Genomic DNA, 20,120 nt, shown 5'->3' on the forward strand with positions numbered 1-20,120 from the left:
GGCCACTTTAAAGGTTAGATTTCCTTACCTAGCCCTCAGATTCCTCTGGTGCCTGGCTCTGAGGGGGGGAAGGGATGGAGGATTTGATGGGAGGGCACTCCTGGTGCTGGGGGGGCCGGGTTCAGGGGGAGGGGTGAGTGCATTGGGATGGAGGGTGCTGGGGGGGGCTGGCTCAGGGGGAGGGATGAGTGTACTGGGATGCGGGTGCTGGGGGGGCCTGGCTTTGTGTGAGGGGTGAGTGCATCCGGATGGGGCGACACTGGGGAGGGGCCGGCTCTGGCGGAGAGGTGGGTGCATTGGGGTTACTTACAATGTTTTTAAAATAAAGGATACTTTATAACAAAAGGAAAAACGTTAAAAAATCATAGTCTGGTTACATTTTAAGACTAACAAACATGTAGATCAGGCACGTCCAGCTTGAAGCCCACTAAGAGCCACACAAATGAAAACTGACAGCTTTCAGGGACACCAAAGAAAATGTACTTCTATTGGAAAGTTGTCACTATTTATGATTATAGATTATGTTTTGGATATATTTTATAATATTTTTTTCAGGTCTTGTTTTAATATAATACAATAATTTGACGTGTAAAATTGTTATTTACTCATAAAATCATTTTTAATGTAATTATAAATGGAAGGTACTTTTAAATTTTTTATATGATACATAACTTGTTTTGTTGAAATAAAAACAAGTATAGACCATGGTCAGTCACACAGAACAGGTTTCTGTGAAAATTTCAGATACTTTGTAAGTTTGAGATTTTGCATAAACATATAATTAGTTGTTCAATTGCAAAAAAATTGACGTATGTTTGATATAAAATTAATATACATTTTGTGATTTTATTTGGAAATAAATAAAAACCAAAACATGAACAAAATATCCCCCTTCACTGCCCCAAAGCCAGGCACTCCCATATCCCCGTTCTAACCCAATTCTCCTCTGCTCCCTCAGAGCACTCCATCCCGCTCTGACCCAGTGCCTCTTCCCTCCCCCAGACCATACCTAATGCCTAGGTCCCAGAGCCAGTGTCATTGCCCCCACACATTTCTTCCTCAGGCACTGGGGAGGTGAGAGCACAGCAGCCAGCTGTAAGCAGGCACTTGATGCATGTGCAGGGCAACCCGGCCAGCCGTGATCTGCACTCGGCCACATGCTCCAAGTGGCCAGCAGGCCGCACTTTATTCTCTTATAAAATGTAGTGGCAGGCCACAAAAAATTTCGATTGGGCCGCATGCAACCCGCCAGAAGCCTGTTTGACGTTCCTGATGTAGATGGGATCATGAGCTCTTGTGGGACAACCCACTTCCCCCCGACGAAAGCTCACTCTCCCCGACGAAAGCTCATGATCCCATCTACAGAAGGGGTGGGCAATCATTTTTGCTAGGGGCCACTTAAAAATTTTTTGAAGTAGCTCTGGGTCACTGTGGAAGGGACGGGGCTTAAACAGGAAGGGGCAGGGTTACCTACAGCCCAGCCCTGCTGAAACCGCAAAACCGGAGCTTGGACTCGCTTCTACAGGCTGAGGGAGGGCTGGGAGCCAGGACTCCTGGGTTCCATTTCCCACTTTGTCACCAATTCTCGGTGTGATCTTGGGCAGGTGAGTGTCTGTGACTCGGTTTCCCCAGGTGTGACACTGGAATAACGGAGCCGCACTCTGAGGTCTCCTCCGTACCCTGCTCAGAGGGGGACGGCGTCTCGCTGGCAAATCCACTGGTGTGCAGAGCTGCAGCCTTGTGAATGAATCTGATTCCCCTTCATCATCCCACAGCTGTTCCCCTCAGCTGGGCCTGACACCGGGAGCCTGTGGGACAAAGGAGAGCGCCTGTGGGTCCATCACACTCACTCGACAGCAGCTCTTCCCTGTGCTAACAGGATCCGCAGCTGCCCTGTCCTCTCCCCCAGCTCTGCCCTGGGGCCTGCCCCTCCCCACCACTGCCAGGGCCTGGCCAGGGGCTCTAAGGGCCTCTCCCTGCCCCAAGCTCAGCTCCAGCCGCCTCCTCCCTCCTGCGCTAGCCCTACCCATCTCTCTTCTGCCCCATGGCTCCTCCTCACTGGGCTGTGCCAATGATGCCCCTCCTGGTCCCCTCCTGCCTCTAGCTGGTCTATATCTGCCCCTCTCCCGCCCCCCTCTCTGGGGATCCCCAAGGCTTTAGCTCACCCCTTTGCTCTGCTCCCTCCACAGACTGTCAATGGGCAACCTTGTCATCACCTCATCCCTGTTCCTCCTCCTCTGCCCTCCCCTGTCCCTGTCCCCAGCCCCTTCTGCCCACACAGGGGAGGGAAAGTGACTCAAGGAATCACTCACCGGGTCTGATCCAGCTGGGATCCATCCAGCCAGGTCCAGGCCTTCTCCGGGGAGGGGCGGGACAGTCCCACCCAGAGCTTAGATGGGCCTTGTGTCAGGTTGTGGAGGGCCTCCTGCAGGAAGGGGGTGAAGTGCAGCTGGTGAACAGAATGTTCTCTCATGTCCAAGTCGTCATCAAGTCTAACACCAAAATTATGGGGCTGTGTGCCTGGCAATCCCCACGTAGACCCTCCCTCCAGCCGTCCCTCTACATCAGAGCTACTCAACTTTGGAAGCCCTGGGGGCCACAGTGATGCTTCTAGCGCATGCTGAGGGCCACAACTTAAGTGTGGTTGCTTTCACACTGACAGGCATGAATACAAAAACTACACAACACGCAGGCCCCGTTTAAGTCAGTTCTGCTGCTATGAATACAATGCAATAGTTACTAGATTTCCACCCCTATGACAGCACTTTTACTGAGCAATGACAGTCCAGGAAGTTAACTCCTAAAATGCATAGAACAGAACACCGTTATATTGACGACTTTTTTGTTTTGGCTCCCACCTGTGGGCCACATGTTGAGCCCTGCGTAAACCCAAACTGCACCGCAGGCCTCAAACAAACAGGCCGCGGGCCACATGTGGCCTACGGGATGTGTGTTGAGTAGCTCTGTTCTACATCTCTCTCTCCCGCTTCCTCTGCCTCTCCCGGGCCACCCCTCCCAATATGCAAGCTACCTAGCCATATGGGGCACCATGAAACCTGCAGCACCAAATTGCCCCTGATTTCATGGTGCTCTAGGCAGCTGCGTGGTGCATATGTGACAGCCCCAGCTCCAGCAGCCAGCCCCGACGCCCAGCCAGCTCCCAAGCAGGGCCATCTTTGGGGGATGCTGAGCTCCCTGTCATCTGGGCCCCATTTCACCACTTTCCCCCAAGTGACACGGCCTGGGGGCTTAGCAGCGCTGGCTCAGGCAGCCAGGGTCAAACCTGCCCCCTTAGTCACCAATAGCAGCGGGAAATGAAGCGACTCCTCCCCAGACCACATGGCTCCACTGGTTCCCAGCTGCTTCCCAGCACCAGTGAATGTGGGGGCAGCTCTGCCCTTTCCCCAAGTCCCGCTTCTAAGAGCCTGGTAAGCAGAGCGGGCTGGGGCCCCTGGTACCTGCCTGCCCTGCTCCTGCCCCCCCCCTCCCCCCGGCTCTGACCCGCACAGCTCTTGAGCACAGCCCCTTCCCCAAGAGAGGGGAGGTGCAGGTAGGGAGGCACTGGTAGGGACGGCCCTGTCTGTCTCAGAGTATGTCTACACAGCAGAGTTTTTTTGGAAAAATGGCTGTTTTTCTGAAAAAATTTCACTTACAACCACATTGCAGTTGTGTTCTTTCGAAAAAAAAAATCTAAAGAACAGAAGGGTTTTTCCGACATTGGAAAATCTCTTTCTAGGAGGAAGAAGCCCTTTTCCGAAAGAGCTCTTTTGCAAAAAGGCATGTGAGAGCGGGGAAGAGGGAGTTCTTTTGGAAGAGGAAAGAGGATAAAGCACAGATGCCCTGGTGACCACTCCCACAGCAATCCCAGCTTGCATGTGAGGTAGCGTCCATTCAGTGCGGACGCTAGCTTTTCACTGACCACACAGCTCTCTTTGCTGTGTAGACGCTCTCTTTCGGACGACGTTATCCGGAAGATCTCGTCCAGAAAAGTTCCTTCTGAAAGAAGCCTGCAGTCTAGACACAGCCCACTCGCACTCCCAGCTGAGCTGGGTTCGGCACACGCAGACAGGGGGGGCTAACAATGGCTTAGAGCTGCCTCTGTCACCTACCCTGATCCTGAGACTAGTGATTTCTGCTGGGCCTGTCAAAGCTGCCTCAGGAGTTTGGCCCTCCCATTAGTAACAATTAATGGGAACAGGGACGTCCAAACCAAACCGCTGGGCAGCTGTGAAACTCCCAGTCCTCTAGTGCATCTAACCAGGCTCTGTACCCAGGCCCAGCCCAGCAAGGGCAGCTCCAGACGGGTGTTACCGGCCCCTTTACCAGCTCCTCCCGGTCCCGGATCACCAGCAGCTGGGAGCCCCTCGCGGCGCAGTCGCTGCGGCTCTTGTTCCAGGTTTTATTTTCTGTGGAGACCCAGTAGCACTTGTCCCCGCGCAGCCGCCAGTCCGAGGGGCAGAGTTTGCACCCGGCGTCCCCTGCAGAGAAACAGGCACCATTAGTGCTCTGAGACTCATCCCCGGCTACTCCCTTCCTGTGCCGGGCAAGGATGGGGATAAAGAGGGTGTGAGTTAGAGATGTTCAATATCGGTTAACTGAACAGTCGACTAACTGCATGAATTCGTATCCCTTACTCGACTGTTCTATAGTCCCCTGGGGGTGGGGCCAGCAGCCAGTGCGCTCCGGCCCCACTCCCGAGGAGCCCTTTGCCAACCCACGCTGCTGCCTCTGTATCAGAGGCAGCAGCAGAGGTGCCAGGCGGGAGCAGGTCTGCAAGGGGAACCAGTTTAAAAACCAGCTCTCCTCTTGGGATGGCAGCAGCCCCTGTCCAGGGGTTGGGGGCATGGCAGGAGTCTGAGCTCCTGGATCTGGTGCAAGCTGCCTGCAAACCCAGCTTCTAATACTCTTTAAATGCAGAATCGCAATGAGGATAGGTCCCGGACCCGGCATGAACCAGGACTGAGCCAGGTTGCTGGGCATCTGCTAAAAGATGTACTGGCAGAGGGAAGTGGGGAAATGCACGTAGTCTAGAGCACTAACCTGTAAGCTTTTGCTTATCAGTTTATCAACTAAACTCTTACACGTCCAGTACGTGCTTTTCCCCTGAATCCCCTCTGTACTCCCTACAATCTGGGGCTGGGCCCTGCCTGGCTCCAGGGGGGTAGTCAGAGGAGCCTTGTGTCTGCTCTGCCTAATCCATTGCTCCCATCTGGGCCCTGGAGAGCAGAGAATTCCCATGGTGCACTGTGCTCTAGCCACACACCCTGCTCTGCCCCTACTTTGGGAGTTGGGAAGAGGCTGTTGCGCAGGGTTCCTTGTAAGCTGAGCCTTTGGGTGAGCACCCAGGAGAGATTCAAATGCCGCCCAGCTGATTAGCAGAGCGCACACAGACAGCAGCATGTGTGTCTATTGGTGGTGCTACCCATCCACACATGCCTCAGTGCGCAGGGCATTCTGCACACGGCTGGACAACATTAGAGGGAACATTGGTGAGGGGCCCTTACTCCAGCTCCACACCAGCAGGACTGGTCTGTCCGGGACAGGGGAGATACCCAGGAGCCTAGATACCCACAAAAACACCCATTTCACAGCCAGAGTGGCCTAGAAGGACTTGGAGTAACTGTGGGGTAAACTCAGACTAGCAGGGGAGGCTGGGAGCAAGGGGTGATGTGAAATGGGAGGGGACATGGGTCCTGATGTCAGAGAATGGGGTGTGTGTGTGTGGAACCAGGAGACAATGTCTCTAATAACAAGTTTTGACCCCGCATCCCACTGAAAAAAACCCCAGGATCACTTTGTATTAGTTATTTAAATCTTCCCGGGTATTACCCTACAAATGGCCACTAGGTGTCACTGCCTCCAGCCAGGCCCAGCAGGGGCAGGTACATTCCCAGCCTGGCACTGAGCAGGACTGGGGGCTAGATCGGTGCAGCCAGCAGGGGGCAGCGTGTCCCTGCCCTGCTGGATCCCCATGACCTGGCCCTCTGCTGGGTTCCCACTGGCAGTGCCCGGGGGAGGGCGGCTCAGACACACACGCGCTGGGGTTACCTGCTGGGCTGGGCTGGCCTGGGGGGCACAGCTGGGATCGGACATACTCCAGGTGGGTGCTGTAGACTGCTGTGCTGGGGTCCTCGCTCCCAGGGGGTGTCGCTGTATCTCTGCTCCCAGCTCTGTCGCTCCCAGGGGCTGCCGGGGTCTGTCCCTTCTCGGACGCCAAGTGGGAAACTGCAGGGGGGGGGGGGGGAAATGATGGTGACTGGTCAGTGTTACAGCAGGTTGTTAGACAGGAGGACTGACAAAGCCCTGTGGAGACCCCGGGCCTGGCCCAAAGTCTGTTCAGCTCCATCTCCCCTGACTCCCCTGGGCTACTGAGCAGCCCCAAAGGGCCAGTGTCTGAAAAAGTGGCTGGGACTGAAAAATCAGCTTGAGAGGTACCTAAATCCCTTGGGCCTTTTTGCAAACCCAGCCAGTGTTTGCAGCTCTCTCAGTTACTCACCGCGCACCTCCACAGTGTCAGAGCACCTCCGAGTCTGACCGGATGTAGCCTCCCCACCCCATGTGAGACATGGCACAGGCTGGTTACCGCCACTGGACTGCTGGAGAAACTCAGGCACAGAGGGCCTGGAGGTGGGGAGAACCAGGCTGGATCCCAGGCTGGGGACAGACCATGTGATCTTCCCCCCCCCCCCGCCCGTGGCTGCATGTTCAATGCAATGTAGCCCTCCTCACCCTGTGTGGTGCCTCAGAGGAGGGGCAGGGAGACATGTGGGCTGGGGTGTGAGATCGCACAGGAAGCTGAGGGGCTGGGCTGCAGCTGTGTGGGTGCTGGGCTGGTGGTCAGAGTGTTTGGGGCTCTCTGCTGCTACAGTCGCAGACTTCCTCCCAGGTGGGGATGGGTGCCCCCCCTCTAATGCTCCCACCCCAATACCAAGGTGAGAGGCACAGCCTGCCTACGTAGGACCTTATCTGGCATCTGTCACTTCCCCTCTGTGCCCCGCACCCACATTCCCTGTGACGCAGGGAGGCTCATGGGATTATACAAGGGTTTTAGGCACCTAAAGCTGTAGAGAGGCCTGAGGGAGGTTTTCAGAAGCACCTTGGCCCAGCTCCTCAACAGTATCCCTTGGGTGCTGGGCAGCTCAATATGTTTGGGAACCTAGGCCTTAAGGGCCCAATTCCCATTTATTTCAATAGGCATGAGATGCCTAAAACAACCCCCTAGGGTTATGTTTACAGAGCAGCGTTATTTCTACACTTCAAGCAGTTATTTCGATATAATGCTGAAATAGCGTGCAACCGGAGGACTGCTTACTACTCCGACTCCTGTAACCCTCATTTCACGAGGAGTAAGAGTACGTCTACACTGTATAGCTATTTTGGGACACTGGACGTATCTTGAAATAGCTACCTCACGTCGTAACGAGCTGTCCATTATTTCAAAATATTTTTCAAAATAACAGGTGTGCTATTTCGGCATCCCGGTAACTCTTGTTCCATGGCGGTTAAGGGATGTCTCAAAATAGCGCATTATTTTGCAAAATGGTGCTGTATAGATGCAACAAATTTCAAAATAGCCTATTTTGAAATTCAATCAAAATAAGATATGCAATTTGCATAGCACAGATTACATATCATACTCGAGTTTAGGATGTTGTGTAGACGCACCCTAAGGGAAGTTGGAGGAAGAGTGTTCTTTCTTGGCTTTCCTGCCATGTAGACAGTGCCAAAAGCCAAAATAAGCTATTTCAACTTCAGCTACACAATTAGTGTAGCTGAAGTTTTGCAGCTAATTTTGGATTTAGCCCTCTTGTGTAGACGTGCTCTAGGTGCCTTGCTGTGGTGTTAAGCACCTACACTCTGTGGAATTCCAGCCTTAAGGAATCAGCCCAGGGTCACATGGGGAATCCGTGGCAGAACCTGGAACTGGTCCTAGAGCTCCTGAGTCCAGATTAGCACCAAAACCACTGAACCAGCCTCCTTGTCAGAGCACCTGTGAGTCCTGCCTAGTTCTGCCATCCTGCTGCGATCAGCCAGCTCCCTCTGACATGTCAGCCTGGAGAGGGAAATGCGACATTCAGGGGGAAACATTCCCAGCCGGCTTTTGGTGATGTCCTTTCTCCATTTATCCACTATTATGCAAAGACCCACAGCAAGAGATAGTCCCTGCCCCAGCTAAGATCAGAGGCCCATCGGGCGAGGCCCTGCACAGACAAAGCAAGAGGCAGTCCCTGCCCCAGCTGAGATCAGGGCTCTGTTGGGCCAGGCACTATGCAGACACACAGTGAAAGATAGGCCCTGCCCCCAAAGAATTTACAAACTGTATAGAGAAAGGAGGCATGATCTCCATTTTACATTTGGGGAAACTAAGGCTCAGGGTAATTCAGTGACTTGCCCACAGTCACAGAAGGAGTCTGTGGTAGAGACTAGAATGGATTCCGAAGCCCCAGAGTTAAGTGCTGACAGCCTAAGAGGGGATATTCAACATCAGTATGAACATGGTGTTTCTGGGGCTTCATAAAATCTCCCCTGAAATAAACAGAATGGAAACATTGGTTAGGGGAAGAAATAGAAGCATAAGGAAAAAGACATTTGGAAGGTCACGCCGCAGATCTGGGAGCAGAACTCTGGTCTTTTAGGGTTCGTCTACACAGCAGCCACTACCACGGCTGATATTCCAAAATAACAATGCGAGTGTCTGCACAGCAATTCTGTTATTTCTAAATACATTCAAAATAACGGACAGCTTCTTCTGACTTCTGTAAACTTCATTCCACGAGGAACAATAGCTATTTTGGAATAGCGGTAATGTGGACGCTCCACTGCTGCTAATTTGAAATAGCCCCTCCTTAGGGCCATTCAAAGTAATTACTCCCCAGTGCCTCCTAGGGCTCTAAATAGAGATAAAAGCGGCGAGGAGTCCTGTGGCACCTTATAGACTAGCATGCTTCAACACTTCAGTTAGTCTATAAGGTGCCACAGGGCTCCTCACTGCTTTTGCAGATTCAGACTAACACGGCTACCCCTCTGATACTTAAATAGAGATAGTGCATCCGCATTAGGGGAGCCTTCCTCGGACTAATTTTGAGGCTTCCCCATAGTGTAGACGTGCTATTCTGAAATAAGATACAGGCAGTCCCCGGGTTACGTACAAGATAGGGACTGTAGGTTTGTTCTTAAGTTGAATTTGTATGTAAGTCGGAACTGGTACATATTGTAGGGGAAACTCTAGCCAAACATTTCTCCAGAGCTCAGTTTTATTCTCCCACACCTCACTTCCCTCAGTCCTTTATTCTCAAGCTGAGGTGTCTGCTGAGAAAAGCCGCTCCGCGTCTCCCTGGTCTGCTGGGGGGGGGAGGGGGCGCTAGCTTCGCGTCTCCCTGGTCTGCTGGGGGGAAGCAGCTAGTGTGGGGTTGCCTCACCCCGTTTGTAAGTAGGGATTCGATGTAAGTCGGATCCATGTAACCCTGGGACTGCCTGTATTTTGGAATATCTCTTCCGGAATAGCTTATTCCAAAATAAGTGTGCAGTGTAGACGTAGCCTTAAAGACAAAACTCTCTTTTCACAGGGTCTCTCACTAGGTCTCTCTTGGTTCATCTACCTCTCTCTCTTGTTCTGTGTGTCTTTGATAGAAAAAACAAAGAAACTGGTCATTCCAATATTTCAACATTTGGTTTTCCCCAAATTGGGCAAACTCTGAAATGTTCGTAACTCTGATCAAAACTTTCTGTCACTGCCCTGAACCCCTGCCCCATCCCTGAATCCCTTCTCAGAGCCAGCACCTCCTATGTCCTCCTGGATCCTGAACCCCTCCTGTACTCCAAGCACCTGCCCTAGCCCTGAGCTGCCTCCCAGAGCCAGCACCCTGCATCCCAACCCCATGTGCCAGCCCAGTGAAAGGGAGGGAGGAAGGATGGAATCCAACTTCCTTTTAGCCAGCTCCAGTGTGTGCCAGGATCTATCTAGTTATCCCTCCATCCCCATGCACACCCATCTACCTGGGTATCTGATTGTCTCTCTGTATGACAGCCAAGTGCTTTGCAGTATGAGGGTCACCACTGGAGTAGAGCATGGGGGGCTGAGGGAGGGGCACTGGGTTAGAGCAGTGCTGGGGGGGGGGGCCTGGCTCCGGAGGAGGAGCTGGTACATTGGGTTAGAGCAGGTGGCCTGGGGGTACCTGGCTCTGAGGAAAGGGTGGATGCATTGTGTTAGGGCAGGCAACTGGGTGTTAGAACTATTAGTTTCTCTCCTTTCCCACAGGCAGGCAGTGGGGTCTAGTGGCTAGATCTGGGAATTTGGGCTTGGGGGTTCCAGTCTCAGCTCTGTGAGGACTGCGGGAGCTGGTGCTGGGTGGGGCGGGCAGGGGAGAGGAAGGGATTCTGGGAAGCAGGATTTCTGGGTTCCTCTCCTAGCCATGCCCCTGACTTTCCTCTTGTCCACAGGCCAGTCACTCCCCCGTGTGGGCCTAAATTTGCCTATTGCCTCCACCTTGGAGATGCCGGGACACCAAGCTCCTGTTTGCCTTCTCTGTTGTGTGCGTAGATACTGAAGGATCAGACTCCGAATCCTTCACTGCTGTCAATCCATATGGTGCCAATCCATATGTCCAACTCAGACTCACCCCAGCCCCTGCCACATTGTGAGCCCTCCCTGGGGTGGCAGCCCCAGCTCTCACCCTGCTGCTAGGATGTGGAGCCTGCAGGCGGGGAGCAGGGTTTGCAATCAGTGCCTTGGATCCTGGCAGGCAATGGGACGGCCAAGCTGCCCCTCTTGGGCTTTAGGCTCAGCACCATGTTCCCTTCCTCGTCCTCCATCAGCTCGGGTATTGTCACCCAAAGAGCGGAGGCAGTGGCAGTGCAGCTGGCAAGCTTTCCGAGCTGCATGGTGAGGGGGTGTGAGACGACAGGAAACTGAGCCATGGTCTGCCACTGGGTGAGTGACAGGTCGATGGACAGAATCTGCAGCCTGAGGGGCTGTTTGCTGCTGCAGAAAGTGCCTCGTGTAGCTGCAACAATTTTTAGTAGTTACACGGATACTAAAATGCGCCCCTCGCCCTCCAGGGCTATGTCTACACTGGTGCGAGCTTGCATCAGAAATATGCAAATGCGGCTAAGCGTGTAATATCACCGAGCCTCATTTGCAGATCTAATGAGCCGCCGCTTTGTGGAAGAGGCTCTGGCGCCAGAAGGAGCTGTCTACACTGCCCCTTCCTGCGCAAGAAAAACCCTCTTGTGCAATGCCGTTCGTCCTGAAACTAATCAGCGTAGCGGCATTGCACAAGAGGGTTTTTCTTGCACAAGGGGCAGTGTAGACAGCTCCTTGTGGTGCAAGAGCCTCTTCCGCAAAAATGGTGGCTCATTAGATCGGCAAATGAGGCTGGGCGATATTCCACGCTTAGCCTCATTTGCATATTTCTGGCGTAAGATCGCGCCGGTGTAGATATTGCCCAGGAGTGGAGCCTGCAGCCAGTTGAGACACAGGCAGCAGCATGCGGGGTGGCAGGTGGGAGCCGGTTCATCAGTTAAGCAGTTATCTGACCAGCTGCTAACAACCCTAATATAAGGAGTCATCCCCAACTGCAACAGGGACACCCTGCAGATGCCCTGATCCCAGAGTGAGGAACACACCAATTCATGCAGATGCTTTTGCCTGCCCCAGTCAGGCAAAAAGTCACTGTAGCCTCTGCTGGCCAGTGCAGAAGCTGTCATGTTTTGATAAACAAGGTGTGTGCCTCACAAGGATTCTGTTTCTCTTTGGGACAGTCACGGAGACAGTGAACCTGTCTGGATCCATAGCGCTGCAGTGTCCAAAACGATCCCTGTTTGGATGGAGAGTCAGCAATTATGTCTTAACGACTGGCAGCCCAAGCAGCCAGATCGACTGGGATACTGGCTTCAGGAAATACAAACTGGGCTGCCCAGCACAGAGAAAGCTGAAGCCCCGGCAGCTTTGAGGCAGGTGATTTTTGCCGGCAGGGACACAGAGCTCAGCTCTGCTTTCCCAGACTAACCTAATGGCCCCCAAAGGCTGCCCCCCAGCTGGCTAATCGACATCAGCTTGGTTTGGAAAGGTGGCAGCATCGCTCCCTATGGGGATGAAGTGTTTACCTGCCATCTGAACTCATTAGACCCACTGGGAAGCTAGGGTGTGACTAGGGGGGTTTCTAGATCCCAAAGGTCCAGTGTTGGAGTCCCAGGGCCGTGAGCCTCACCTATGGGAAAGTGAAGTCCCATAAAGGGGGCACTGTCAGAGACTGCGGGAAAACTTGCAGGCAGAGCACAATAAATCCCTGACTACCTCCCAGATGGTAACAATGAAGGAAGGATCTGCACCCAACGTGATGAAACTGAGGCATAGAATGTAGAAGAGACTCACCCAAGGCCACATCAGAAGTCAGCAGCAGAGACAGGTCTCAAGGACCAGTCCACAAGGCCGGCCTCTTTTCCCTAGAATCACCTTGGATCTCCTGCAGTAATGCTCCCGGCAGATCAACACCCTGTTGCACAGGAAGCCTACAGCTACGACAGTCACTGCTCTGGGTGGGATGTTTTCTAGCCACCACACAGTAGAATTGCCCCTCTCTCTCAGATCTCTCCCTCTGTGCACAAGCCAGGCGCTAGATGGAGTTTTTACCTCCTTTTATTTATCTGCACTCTTCTGCATGGATGGGCAAGAGGCAGCTAACGGGCTGGATCCGGCCCGTGGCTGCCTTCCTGGCAATCTCACTACATGCAAACGCAGCTGCTTTAAACAGCAGGCTGCTGATTGCTCTGCAAGCTGGGCACTGAGGAGAAAGCTTTGTGCACGGTCCCTGACACCGAGCAAAATCCTCCAGCTCCCATTGGTCAATTTCCAGCCAATAGGAGCTGAGAAATTTTGCTGACAGCAGGGACAACGAATGAAACATCCTCATTCCCTCGCTCCCCTTACTATAACCCTCCCCCAGGCCAGAATCCTTTCCTATATCCATAACCCCTCCCAGACCCTGCACCCCATTCCCCTGACCCATGTCACCACTCAAACCCTCTGCACTCCCTAACCCCCTTCTCCCAGGACACTATACCCTACCAGACCTTGTACCCCCTCTTACACCCCTCCCCCAGACCAGAATCCTTTCCTGCACCCATAAGCCCTCCTGGACCCTGCACAGATCGTAACCCCCTCCATCACCCAAACTCCTTCTCAAACCCCACACTCCCTCCTGCACCCCAGTTCTCTATCCCAAGCTCCCTTCTAAACCCCACCCACTGTCCGAGACCCTGCACCCCTCCACAGAAGTGCAGCCTTTGACCACCTACCAAAATCTTGGAGTGCCTCCCCATTAAAAATTATTGCCCACCCCTGATGTAGACTCTCTGAGTTGACCACATCTCCCAGGCTACCCTGCAGATGTGGGACTCCCAAGATGCACTGCAGTCATGAGGACCCCCCCTTCCCCAGGATGCCCTGCAGGCACAGGACTCCCAAGATGCTCTGCAGCAAGGGAAGACTTTTGTCCAGCAGAACCTCAGAATTACAAATACTTTGATCATGATTGGCAGGCACCCTACATGCCCTCGCCCCACACCACCGGCCACTCCTGGGAGCTGACAGCATGGTCCCCTGGTCCAATGCATGTGTGGAGGGGAAGCCGGAGGGGGGCAGGTGTCTTGGTGAACTGCTCCAGCTGCAAGCACCTCCCCCTCAGCTCCCATTGGCTGGGAATGGGGAACTGAGGCCAGGGGGAACTGAGGGGACGGTGCTGGCAAAGAGGAGCAGCATGCAGAGGCACGTGACCTCCCAACCCTGGAGCCACAGGAGCACCCTGCACTCCAGTCCACTGCAGATCCAGAACCCTGCACCGCTCCTGCACTTCTGCCCCAATTCCGCCCCTCCTCCCAGAGCCAGCACCCCATTCCTCTTCTAGCCCCCTGCCTCAGCCCAGTAAATGTTTGGGAGGGAGACAGGGAGATAGAGTGGGTGGAGTGGTGTTTTGGGGAAGGGGCAGGGTAGATTTTGGGTTGCTCTTAAATAAAACAAGTGATCTTGGGTATAAAAAGGTTGGAGAACACTGCCTGACCTTGTCAAAAAAATAACTGTCCCTTTTTTATAGCAGTTTATATTTGTATGTGTTTGCTTTTTTAATCTGTGCTGCTGCCCAATTGCCCACTTCCAGTTCCAAATGAAGTGTGTGGTTGGCCATTCAGTACATGAGAGAGAGAGTGTACATTTTCTAATTTGAAAATGTTAATATAACTTTCAAGTTTGAAAAAAACAGAAAAAAGTTGAAACGTTCACTTAATTCTCCCCACCTCCTTCCATTTTTTGGCCAGCTGTGGTGCTTTTCACATTCTGAACTTCATAATTTAGGGAATATTTACTAATTTGAAAAGAAGGCCACAAGTTTTTTTTCTAATATAGCCATAAATGTCCCCTTTATTTATAACCAGTTCCTGTTTGCGCCGTGTTATCCCTCTATCCCCCTGTGTGCGCACCCATCTCTCTGCCTATCTAATTGTCTCTCTCTTAGAGCCAAGCACTTGGCAGTATCAAGATGTTCACCAGCTAATGGAAGGGGCTGCACAATGGAATTCTGCAGAGATGGGACAGTCGGGGCTATTCACTGATGGATCCGCACAAATAAACATGAGCCAGTAGCTACTCACCCCATATCCCCAGCACTATCACAGCAATCACTAGGACAATGTTTCCAATCCAGCCGACCCACAGAGCAGTGCGGTGCCACTGGGGACTCTGGGCACCTGTAAGAACCAACTTCAGGTGAGAGACAATCAGGATCTTGTGTATGAAATACTGTTTCAAAGAAAAATACGGCCTCAAACTCACAGTTTGGGTAGAATCCTATGCCCATATGGAGTTTGTTAAATAATTGGGGCCTATCCATTCTCCTGCTCATCTTGTTTTCCTCTGTAGACCAGTCTGGTATGGCTGGAGAGCTGCCTGTTTTTTTAAAGGCAACAGGGGTGACATTTTGGCCACTTTCATGAATATTGGCACTTTCTCCAATTTTTTTACATTTCCCACATTTTAAAATGAAACCTTTCTCTCTCTTTTTTTTTATCCCTCACCACATTTGTTTCTTGTTTTACAGAGTCTCTTTTTGTTTGAACACATTGTTCTTAACATTGCCTTGTGTTCAGTGTATGTAACGTCAATTTGCATACCCTGGCAGTCACACACAAGTCAGCTGAGTATCCGGGAGAAAATAGTTACAAATTGCATGTACCAGTTTATACAGAATTTGGCCATTGCAAATCTACAGTTTAGAGTCCAAACTATGAACATTCAACTCAACTGTTATTTCCACCTTCCAGTCCACCAAAGGCATGGACAAGTGTCTAGATACATTGGAAAGCAAAGGCCTTAGAACACTACTAGACATTAAATGGAATGAATTTGTAACAAATGCCGGGATGGGTCAAAGTCCAACAACACCTGATCTAAAGTTATCTAGAACAGAAACTGTTAAGTCCCAGGACGCAAGTTAAGAACGAAACAGAACATTGGCCCTGGGCATCTAGAGAAACATGCAAAAGAGCCTAGCAAAGACTCCCTCCAGCAAACAGTCCTGAGAGAGAGAAAACTTACAGAGTGTGATAACCCACATGATGTACAAAGGGAGGCCCAAGTTAACCAGAGCTGGTGGAGGCTTGTTCATGCCATGAGCAACAGGGAAGGATTTGGCATCACTCGTGTTATTTTTGCTTTCCCAGTTGATTTTCCCAAAAGTTTACCATTTGCAACGTTAGTGTCTGGAAATTTTTCCCATTTGTAAACAACTTTGGTTTTATGCTTGCTGTTTCCATTGTCAAAGTTTAATTGTGATGTTGCACAGCTGAATTTTATTGGACAGCTTAGTCATATGGCATTCTATTATTTGTAACTGACCTTCTTTCAGTCTTGAAGTCACAGACTCACAGAAATGTAGTGCTGGAAGGGACCTCAAGAAGTCATCTAGTCCATCTTCCCCTCCCTCACCCCGCACTGAGCCACGAACAAGTTTGCCTATGCCTTTATTGAACGGGTCTTTATTTTACCTAGTCTCGAAATCCTCCAGTGACTGAGAGTCTACAACCTCTCCAGCTGACCTGTTTCAATGCATAACTCTCTTCACAGTTAGAAAGTTTTCCCCTAAACTCTCACCTAAATTTAAGTAGGTTACTGTTTATCCCTCCTCCAGAGCCACAGGGAGCATTTGTTCAACACTTCCTTAGTAACAACCTTTTCCATACTGGAAAACTGGTATCATGACCCCCTGCCCTGGCCATCTCTTCTCTAGCCGGAACACATCCAGTTCTTTCAACCTATCCTTACACGTCATGTTTTCAAAGCCTCTTCTAGACTTTTTTCTATCTTGAGAACAAGACAGTTCCCTCTTTCAAAAAGATCTCACTAATCCTAAGTTCAAACAATTCTCCAGGGAGGTGTCTGGCCAGGGTTTTATTCTTCTCAGGACCCAAGGAGCCTGAGTCCATCCTGTGATCATCTACGACTCCACAAGCCACCAGCCAGAGCTTGGTGGGATGTTATTGGAGAAGGGCCGTCTGATGCACCCTCCCGACTGGTGAATGGTGCCTGGACTTCCCTCTCTCCAGGCTCCTGCACCAACAGACCCCACACACAGCAGTGAGCTGTGACTGAAAACTGATCCAAAGTATCCCAGCTACTCCCCGGAGACCAGAGGGTCTCCCCTGCACAGTGCACTGGGTCAGGCACTGAGAGCAACAGGCTGCCAAGCAAAATCCACCACGGGGTTTAACATGAATCCCCCAGGAAATAAAAGCCACTTACCAAGGGGCTGAGTGGAAAGGGGAGCCCTGGAGCCAGGAAAGCCAGAGGAGAGGTTCAGATCCGCATAGACGATCTCCCCTGCCATGGTGCAAGCAGCTGAGAAGAGCTCACACACCTGGCTGTGTTGGCAGGACAGACTGCAGCGCGTAGGTGCTTGAAATTGACTTCACTCCCACACCAGGAAGTGCCACCTCTCAGAGAGGAGAATTCCACTCCTCACATGTGACTGCAAAGGGTCCCTTCAAAGTGCAGATTAACTCGTGCAGCCCTAAACCCATGTCACTGGCCTTAAAATGCTGAGACTGGTGCAGTCTTGGGCCAGGGCTTTCAGATGCACCGTAACTATTTTAAACGCTATTCACAGGGGCTAAACTGGCCTGGGAATGAAAAAAACTGGTTTTTAATCCCTGTTCTGACCTGCTGTGTGAATTTCCGTAGGTCACTTCTTTTCTCTGCATGTTTCCCTTTCTACTACATTTCTATTTAGATTGTGAACTATTTGTGATACAGACTCCCTGTGTGTCTGTGCCGTATCCAGCACAATGGGGCCCTGATCTCAGCCGGGCCAGGGACTGTCTCTTGCTGTGTGTCTGTGCAGCACCTGGCACAATAGGGCCCTGATCTCAGCTGTGAATCATCTCCATTTCATAGAATCGCAGAATCCTAGGGCTGGAAAAGACTTCAGGAGGGATTGAGTCCAGCCCCCTGCCCAAGGCAGGACCAATCCCAACTAAATCAACCCAGCCAGGGCTTTGTCAAGCCAGGACTTAAACACCTCTAGGGATGGAGATTCCACCCCTTCCTTACGGAACCCATCCAAGTGCTTCCCCACACTCCTAGGGAAATCGTTTTTCCTAATATCCAACCTCGACCTCCCCCACTGTAACTTGAGACCATTGCTCCTTGTTCTGCCATCCGTCACTACTGAGAACAGCCTCTCTCCATCCTCTTTGGTACCTCCCTTCAGGAAGTTGAAGGCTGCTCTCAAATCCCCCCTCACTCTTCTCGTCTGCAGACTAAATAAGCCCAAACCCCTCAGCCTCTCCTCATAGGTCAAGTGCTCCCGCCCCCTAATCATTTTGGTTGCTCTCAGCTGGACCCTTTCCAGTGTGTCCACATCCTTTCTATAGTGGGGGCCCCAGAACTGGATGCAATACTCCAGATGTGGCCTCACTAGTGGCAAATAAAGGGATAATCACTGCTCTAACAGTTTGTAATTGGGTTCCTAAATACCTCCGAAGGTCTGGTCCTAAGTGATTTGCCGAGGTCACGCACTAAGTTAGAGGCAGAACTTTGTAACCCAGATCTCCCAGGTCTCAGTACAGAGTGTTACCAGAAACCATCTTCAGTCTCGTTATCACACCACGTGAGGGCATTCGTTCCACCAGGGAATTATTTGCCTGGAGCTGCTGTTGTGCCCGGTGTGTTGCTGAGGAAAGCATTACTGTGATGTAGGATTGGAATGGATCCAAGAGTTCAGCAGAGGAGCTGATGGAGGAACCAACTAGCCACACTAGTTACTGACTGACGTCTTGGATGATCTGTTTTGCAACCAGGACCTGAGCTCGCATCAGAAAATGTCACCATCAAACCACAATGAACTAGGTGAGAAGGCTGCCTTGTGACAGTGGTTAACAAGCATTCGGAAGGTGGTAGGGCCTGATGCCCAGCTGCTGTGAATTGGCCCTGTTTACGGTTGCATCAAAGGGGCTGCAGCCCTAGCTTGTGCAAAGCAGAAACAAAAAACAGGACTATGTAGCACTTTAAAGACCAACAAGATGGTTTATTGGGTGATGAGCTTTCGTGGTCCAGACCCACTTCCTCGGATCAAAGCAGTTTGTCTTCTAATGTGCAAAGTGATGCGCACTGGGAAAAGCACCCCAGCTACACAGACGCAATGATGGGGTCGGCACTGGCTTCTGCCACCCCAGAGTGAGATTTTGGCATTTCCAGGGATTGCACTCAATGCCCAGCAGCCGTCTCAGAGGTTAACAGAGGGTGAGGCGCTGTGAGAGTTTCCTGGAATCCAGTTCCTTACCAGGCCTCGTACTTAATAAGCAACTTGGCTGTAGCCAGGCGAAAAGAGTCTGCCTTGAAGCATTGAATGTTTCCTCGAGCCCCTGGGTTGATGAGTTTGGGATCCACAGGGATTTGAGAGCAGCCTTCAATTTCCTGAAGGGAGGTTCCAAAGAGAATGGAGAGAGGCTGTTCTCAGTAGTGATGGATGGCAGAACAAGGAGCAATGGTCTCAAGTTACAGTGCAGGAGGTCGAGATTGGATATTAGGAAAAACAATTTTCCCTAGGAGGGTGGGGAAGCACTGGGATGGATTCCCTAGGGAGGGGGTGGAAATTACATCCCTATAGGTTTTTAAGTCCCAGCTTGTTGAAACCCTGGCTGGGATGATCTAGCTGGGGTTGGTCCTGCTTTGGACAGGGAGCTGGATTCAATGACCTCCTGAAGTCTCTTCCAGCCCTGCTGCGACTCTGCATTTTGTAGAAGAAGAGGTGGTATTAAATTGGGAACAGGAGGGGAGCCTGGGACCCAGCAGTGAGAGGAAATGAGAGAGGTAATGGGAGCCTGTTATGGGGCAACGGGGATGGAAATAGAACATAGATATTGAAGAATAAGACAATCTGTGTAATGAGACGTGGACCCCCCCCCCCACACACACACATACACACACACTGGGAAAAAATGGACAGCTTTGGATTACATTCTTATGAAAATCTTCAAGGCTCGTTATTACCCTGAATAGCCCCTAAATGTCACTGCCCCACAGACTCATCAAAGGCCCCAGTCCCAGATCTAGCACTGAGCAGGACTGAGGGCTAGATCGGCGCAGCCAGCAAAGGGTGGCATGTCCCTGCCCTGCAGGATCCCAATGGCCTGGCCCAGCAGCTGGGTTCCCACTGGCAGTGCCCAGGGGAGGGCAGCTCAGACACACAAGAGATGGGGATTACCTGCTGGGCCAGGAGGCACAGCTGGGATCGGTCACACTCCAGGCGGGCGCTGCTGTGCTGGGGTCCCTGCTCACAGAGGCTGTCACCGTATCTCTGCTCCCAGCTCCGTCGCTCCCAGCGGCTGCCGGGGTCTGTCCTTTCTCAGACGCCAAGGGGGAAACAGCAAAGCAGCGTGGGTGGGGGTGTGGGGACCGGTCAGTGTGACGGGAGGTTGTTAGGTGGAAAGACGGGCAAAGAGTCCCATGGAGACACAGAGCCTGATCCAAAGCCTGGTCAGCCCCATGTCCTCTTGCTCCAATGGGCTTCGGAGCAGCCCTGAAGGGCCTGGGTCCAAAAAACTGGCAGGGATCGAAAATCAGTGGGAGATTG

General features: G+C 51.9%; 1 protein-coding gene across 3 annotated transcripts; it reads right to left on the reverse strand.

Moving 5' to 3' along the window:
* Positions 1-533: 533 nt before the first annotated feature.
* Positions 534-17,588, reverse strand: LOC142823296 (killer cell lectin-like receptor subfamily B member 1B allele B). 3 transcript variants are annotated; one of them, XM_075914220.1, is made up of 7 exons: positions 16,790-17,588; positions 14,825-14,938; positions 14,644-14,739; positions 6,049-6,225; positions 4,324-4,478; positions 2,313-2,425; positions 534-1,808 (listed from the first exon to the last, which is right to left on the reverse strand). In XM_075914220.1, exons 1-7 carry the CDS (start codon positions 16,872-16,874, stop codon positions 1,685-1,687), a joined length of 864 nt encoding a protein of 287 aa, XP_075770335.1. In that variant the 5' UTR covers positions 16,875-17,588; the 3' UTR covers positions 534-1,684. The 3 variants fall into 3 exon arrangements, with proteins under 3 accessions (XP_075770335.1, XP_075770337.1, XP_075770336.1); XM_075914221.1 differs by lacking the exon at positions 14,825-14,938 and having other exon boundaries at positions 535-1,808; positions 16,790-17,582; XM_075914222.1 differs by lacking the exons at positions 14,644-14,739; positions 14,825-14,938 and having other exon boundaries at positions 16,790-17,584.
* Positions 17,589-20,120: the final 2,532 nt, after the last annotated feature.

This window comes from Pelodiscus sinensis, chromosome 32 (assembly GCF_049634645.1).
Source record: "Pelodiscus sinensis isolate JC-2024 chromosome 32, ASM4963464v1, whole genome shotgun sequence".
Classification (NCBI taxonomy): Eukaryota; Metazoa; Chordata; order Testudines; family Trionychidae; genus Pelodiscus; species Pelodiscus sinensis.

Excerpts from the sequence above, each read along its gene's own strand:
- LOC142823296 (XM_075914220.1), bottom strand. The coding sequence starts at position 16,874 with ATGGCAGGGGAGATCGTCTATGCGGATCTGAACCTCTCCTCTGGCTTT. Across the intron at positions 6,226-14,643 it reads GATAGTGCTGGGGATATGGG|TTTCCCACTTGGCGTCCGAG; the intron begins GTGAGTAGCTAC and ends CCCCCCCTGCAG. Across the intron at positions 2,426-4,323 it reads TCCGGGACCGGGAGGAGCTG|GAGGCCCTCCACAACCTGAC; the intron begins GTAAAGGGGCCG and ends CCCTTCCTGCAG.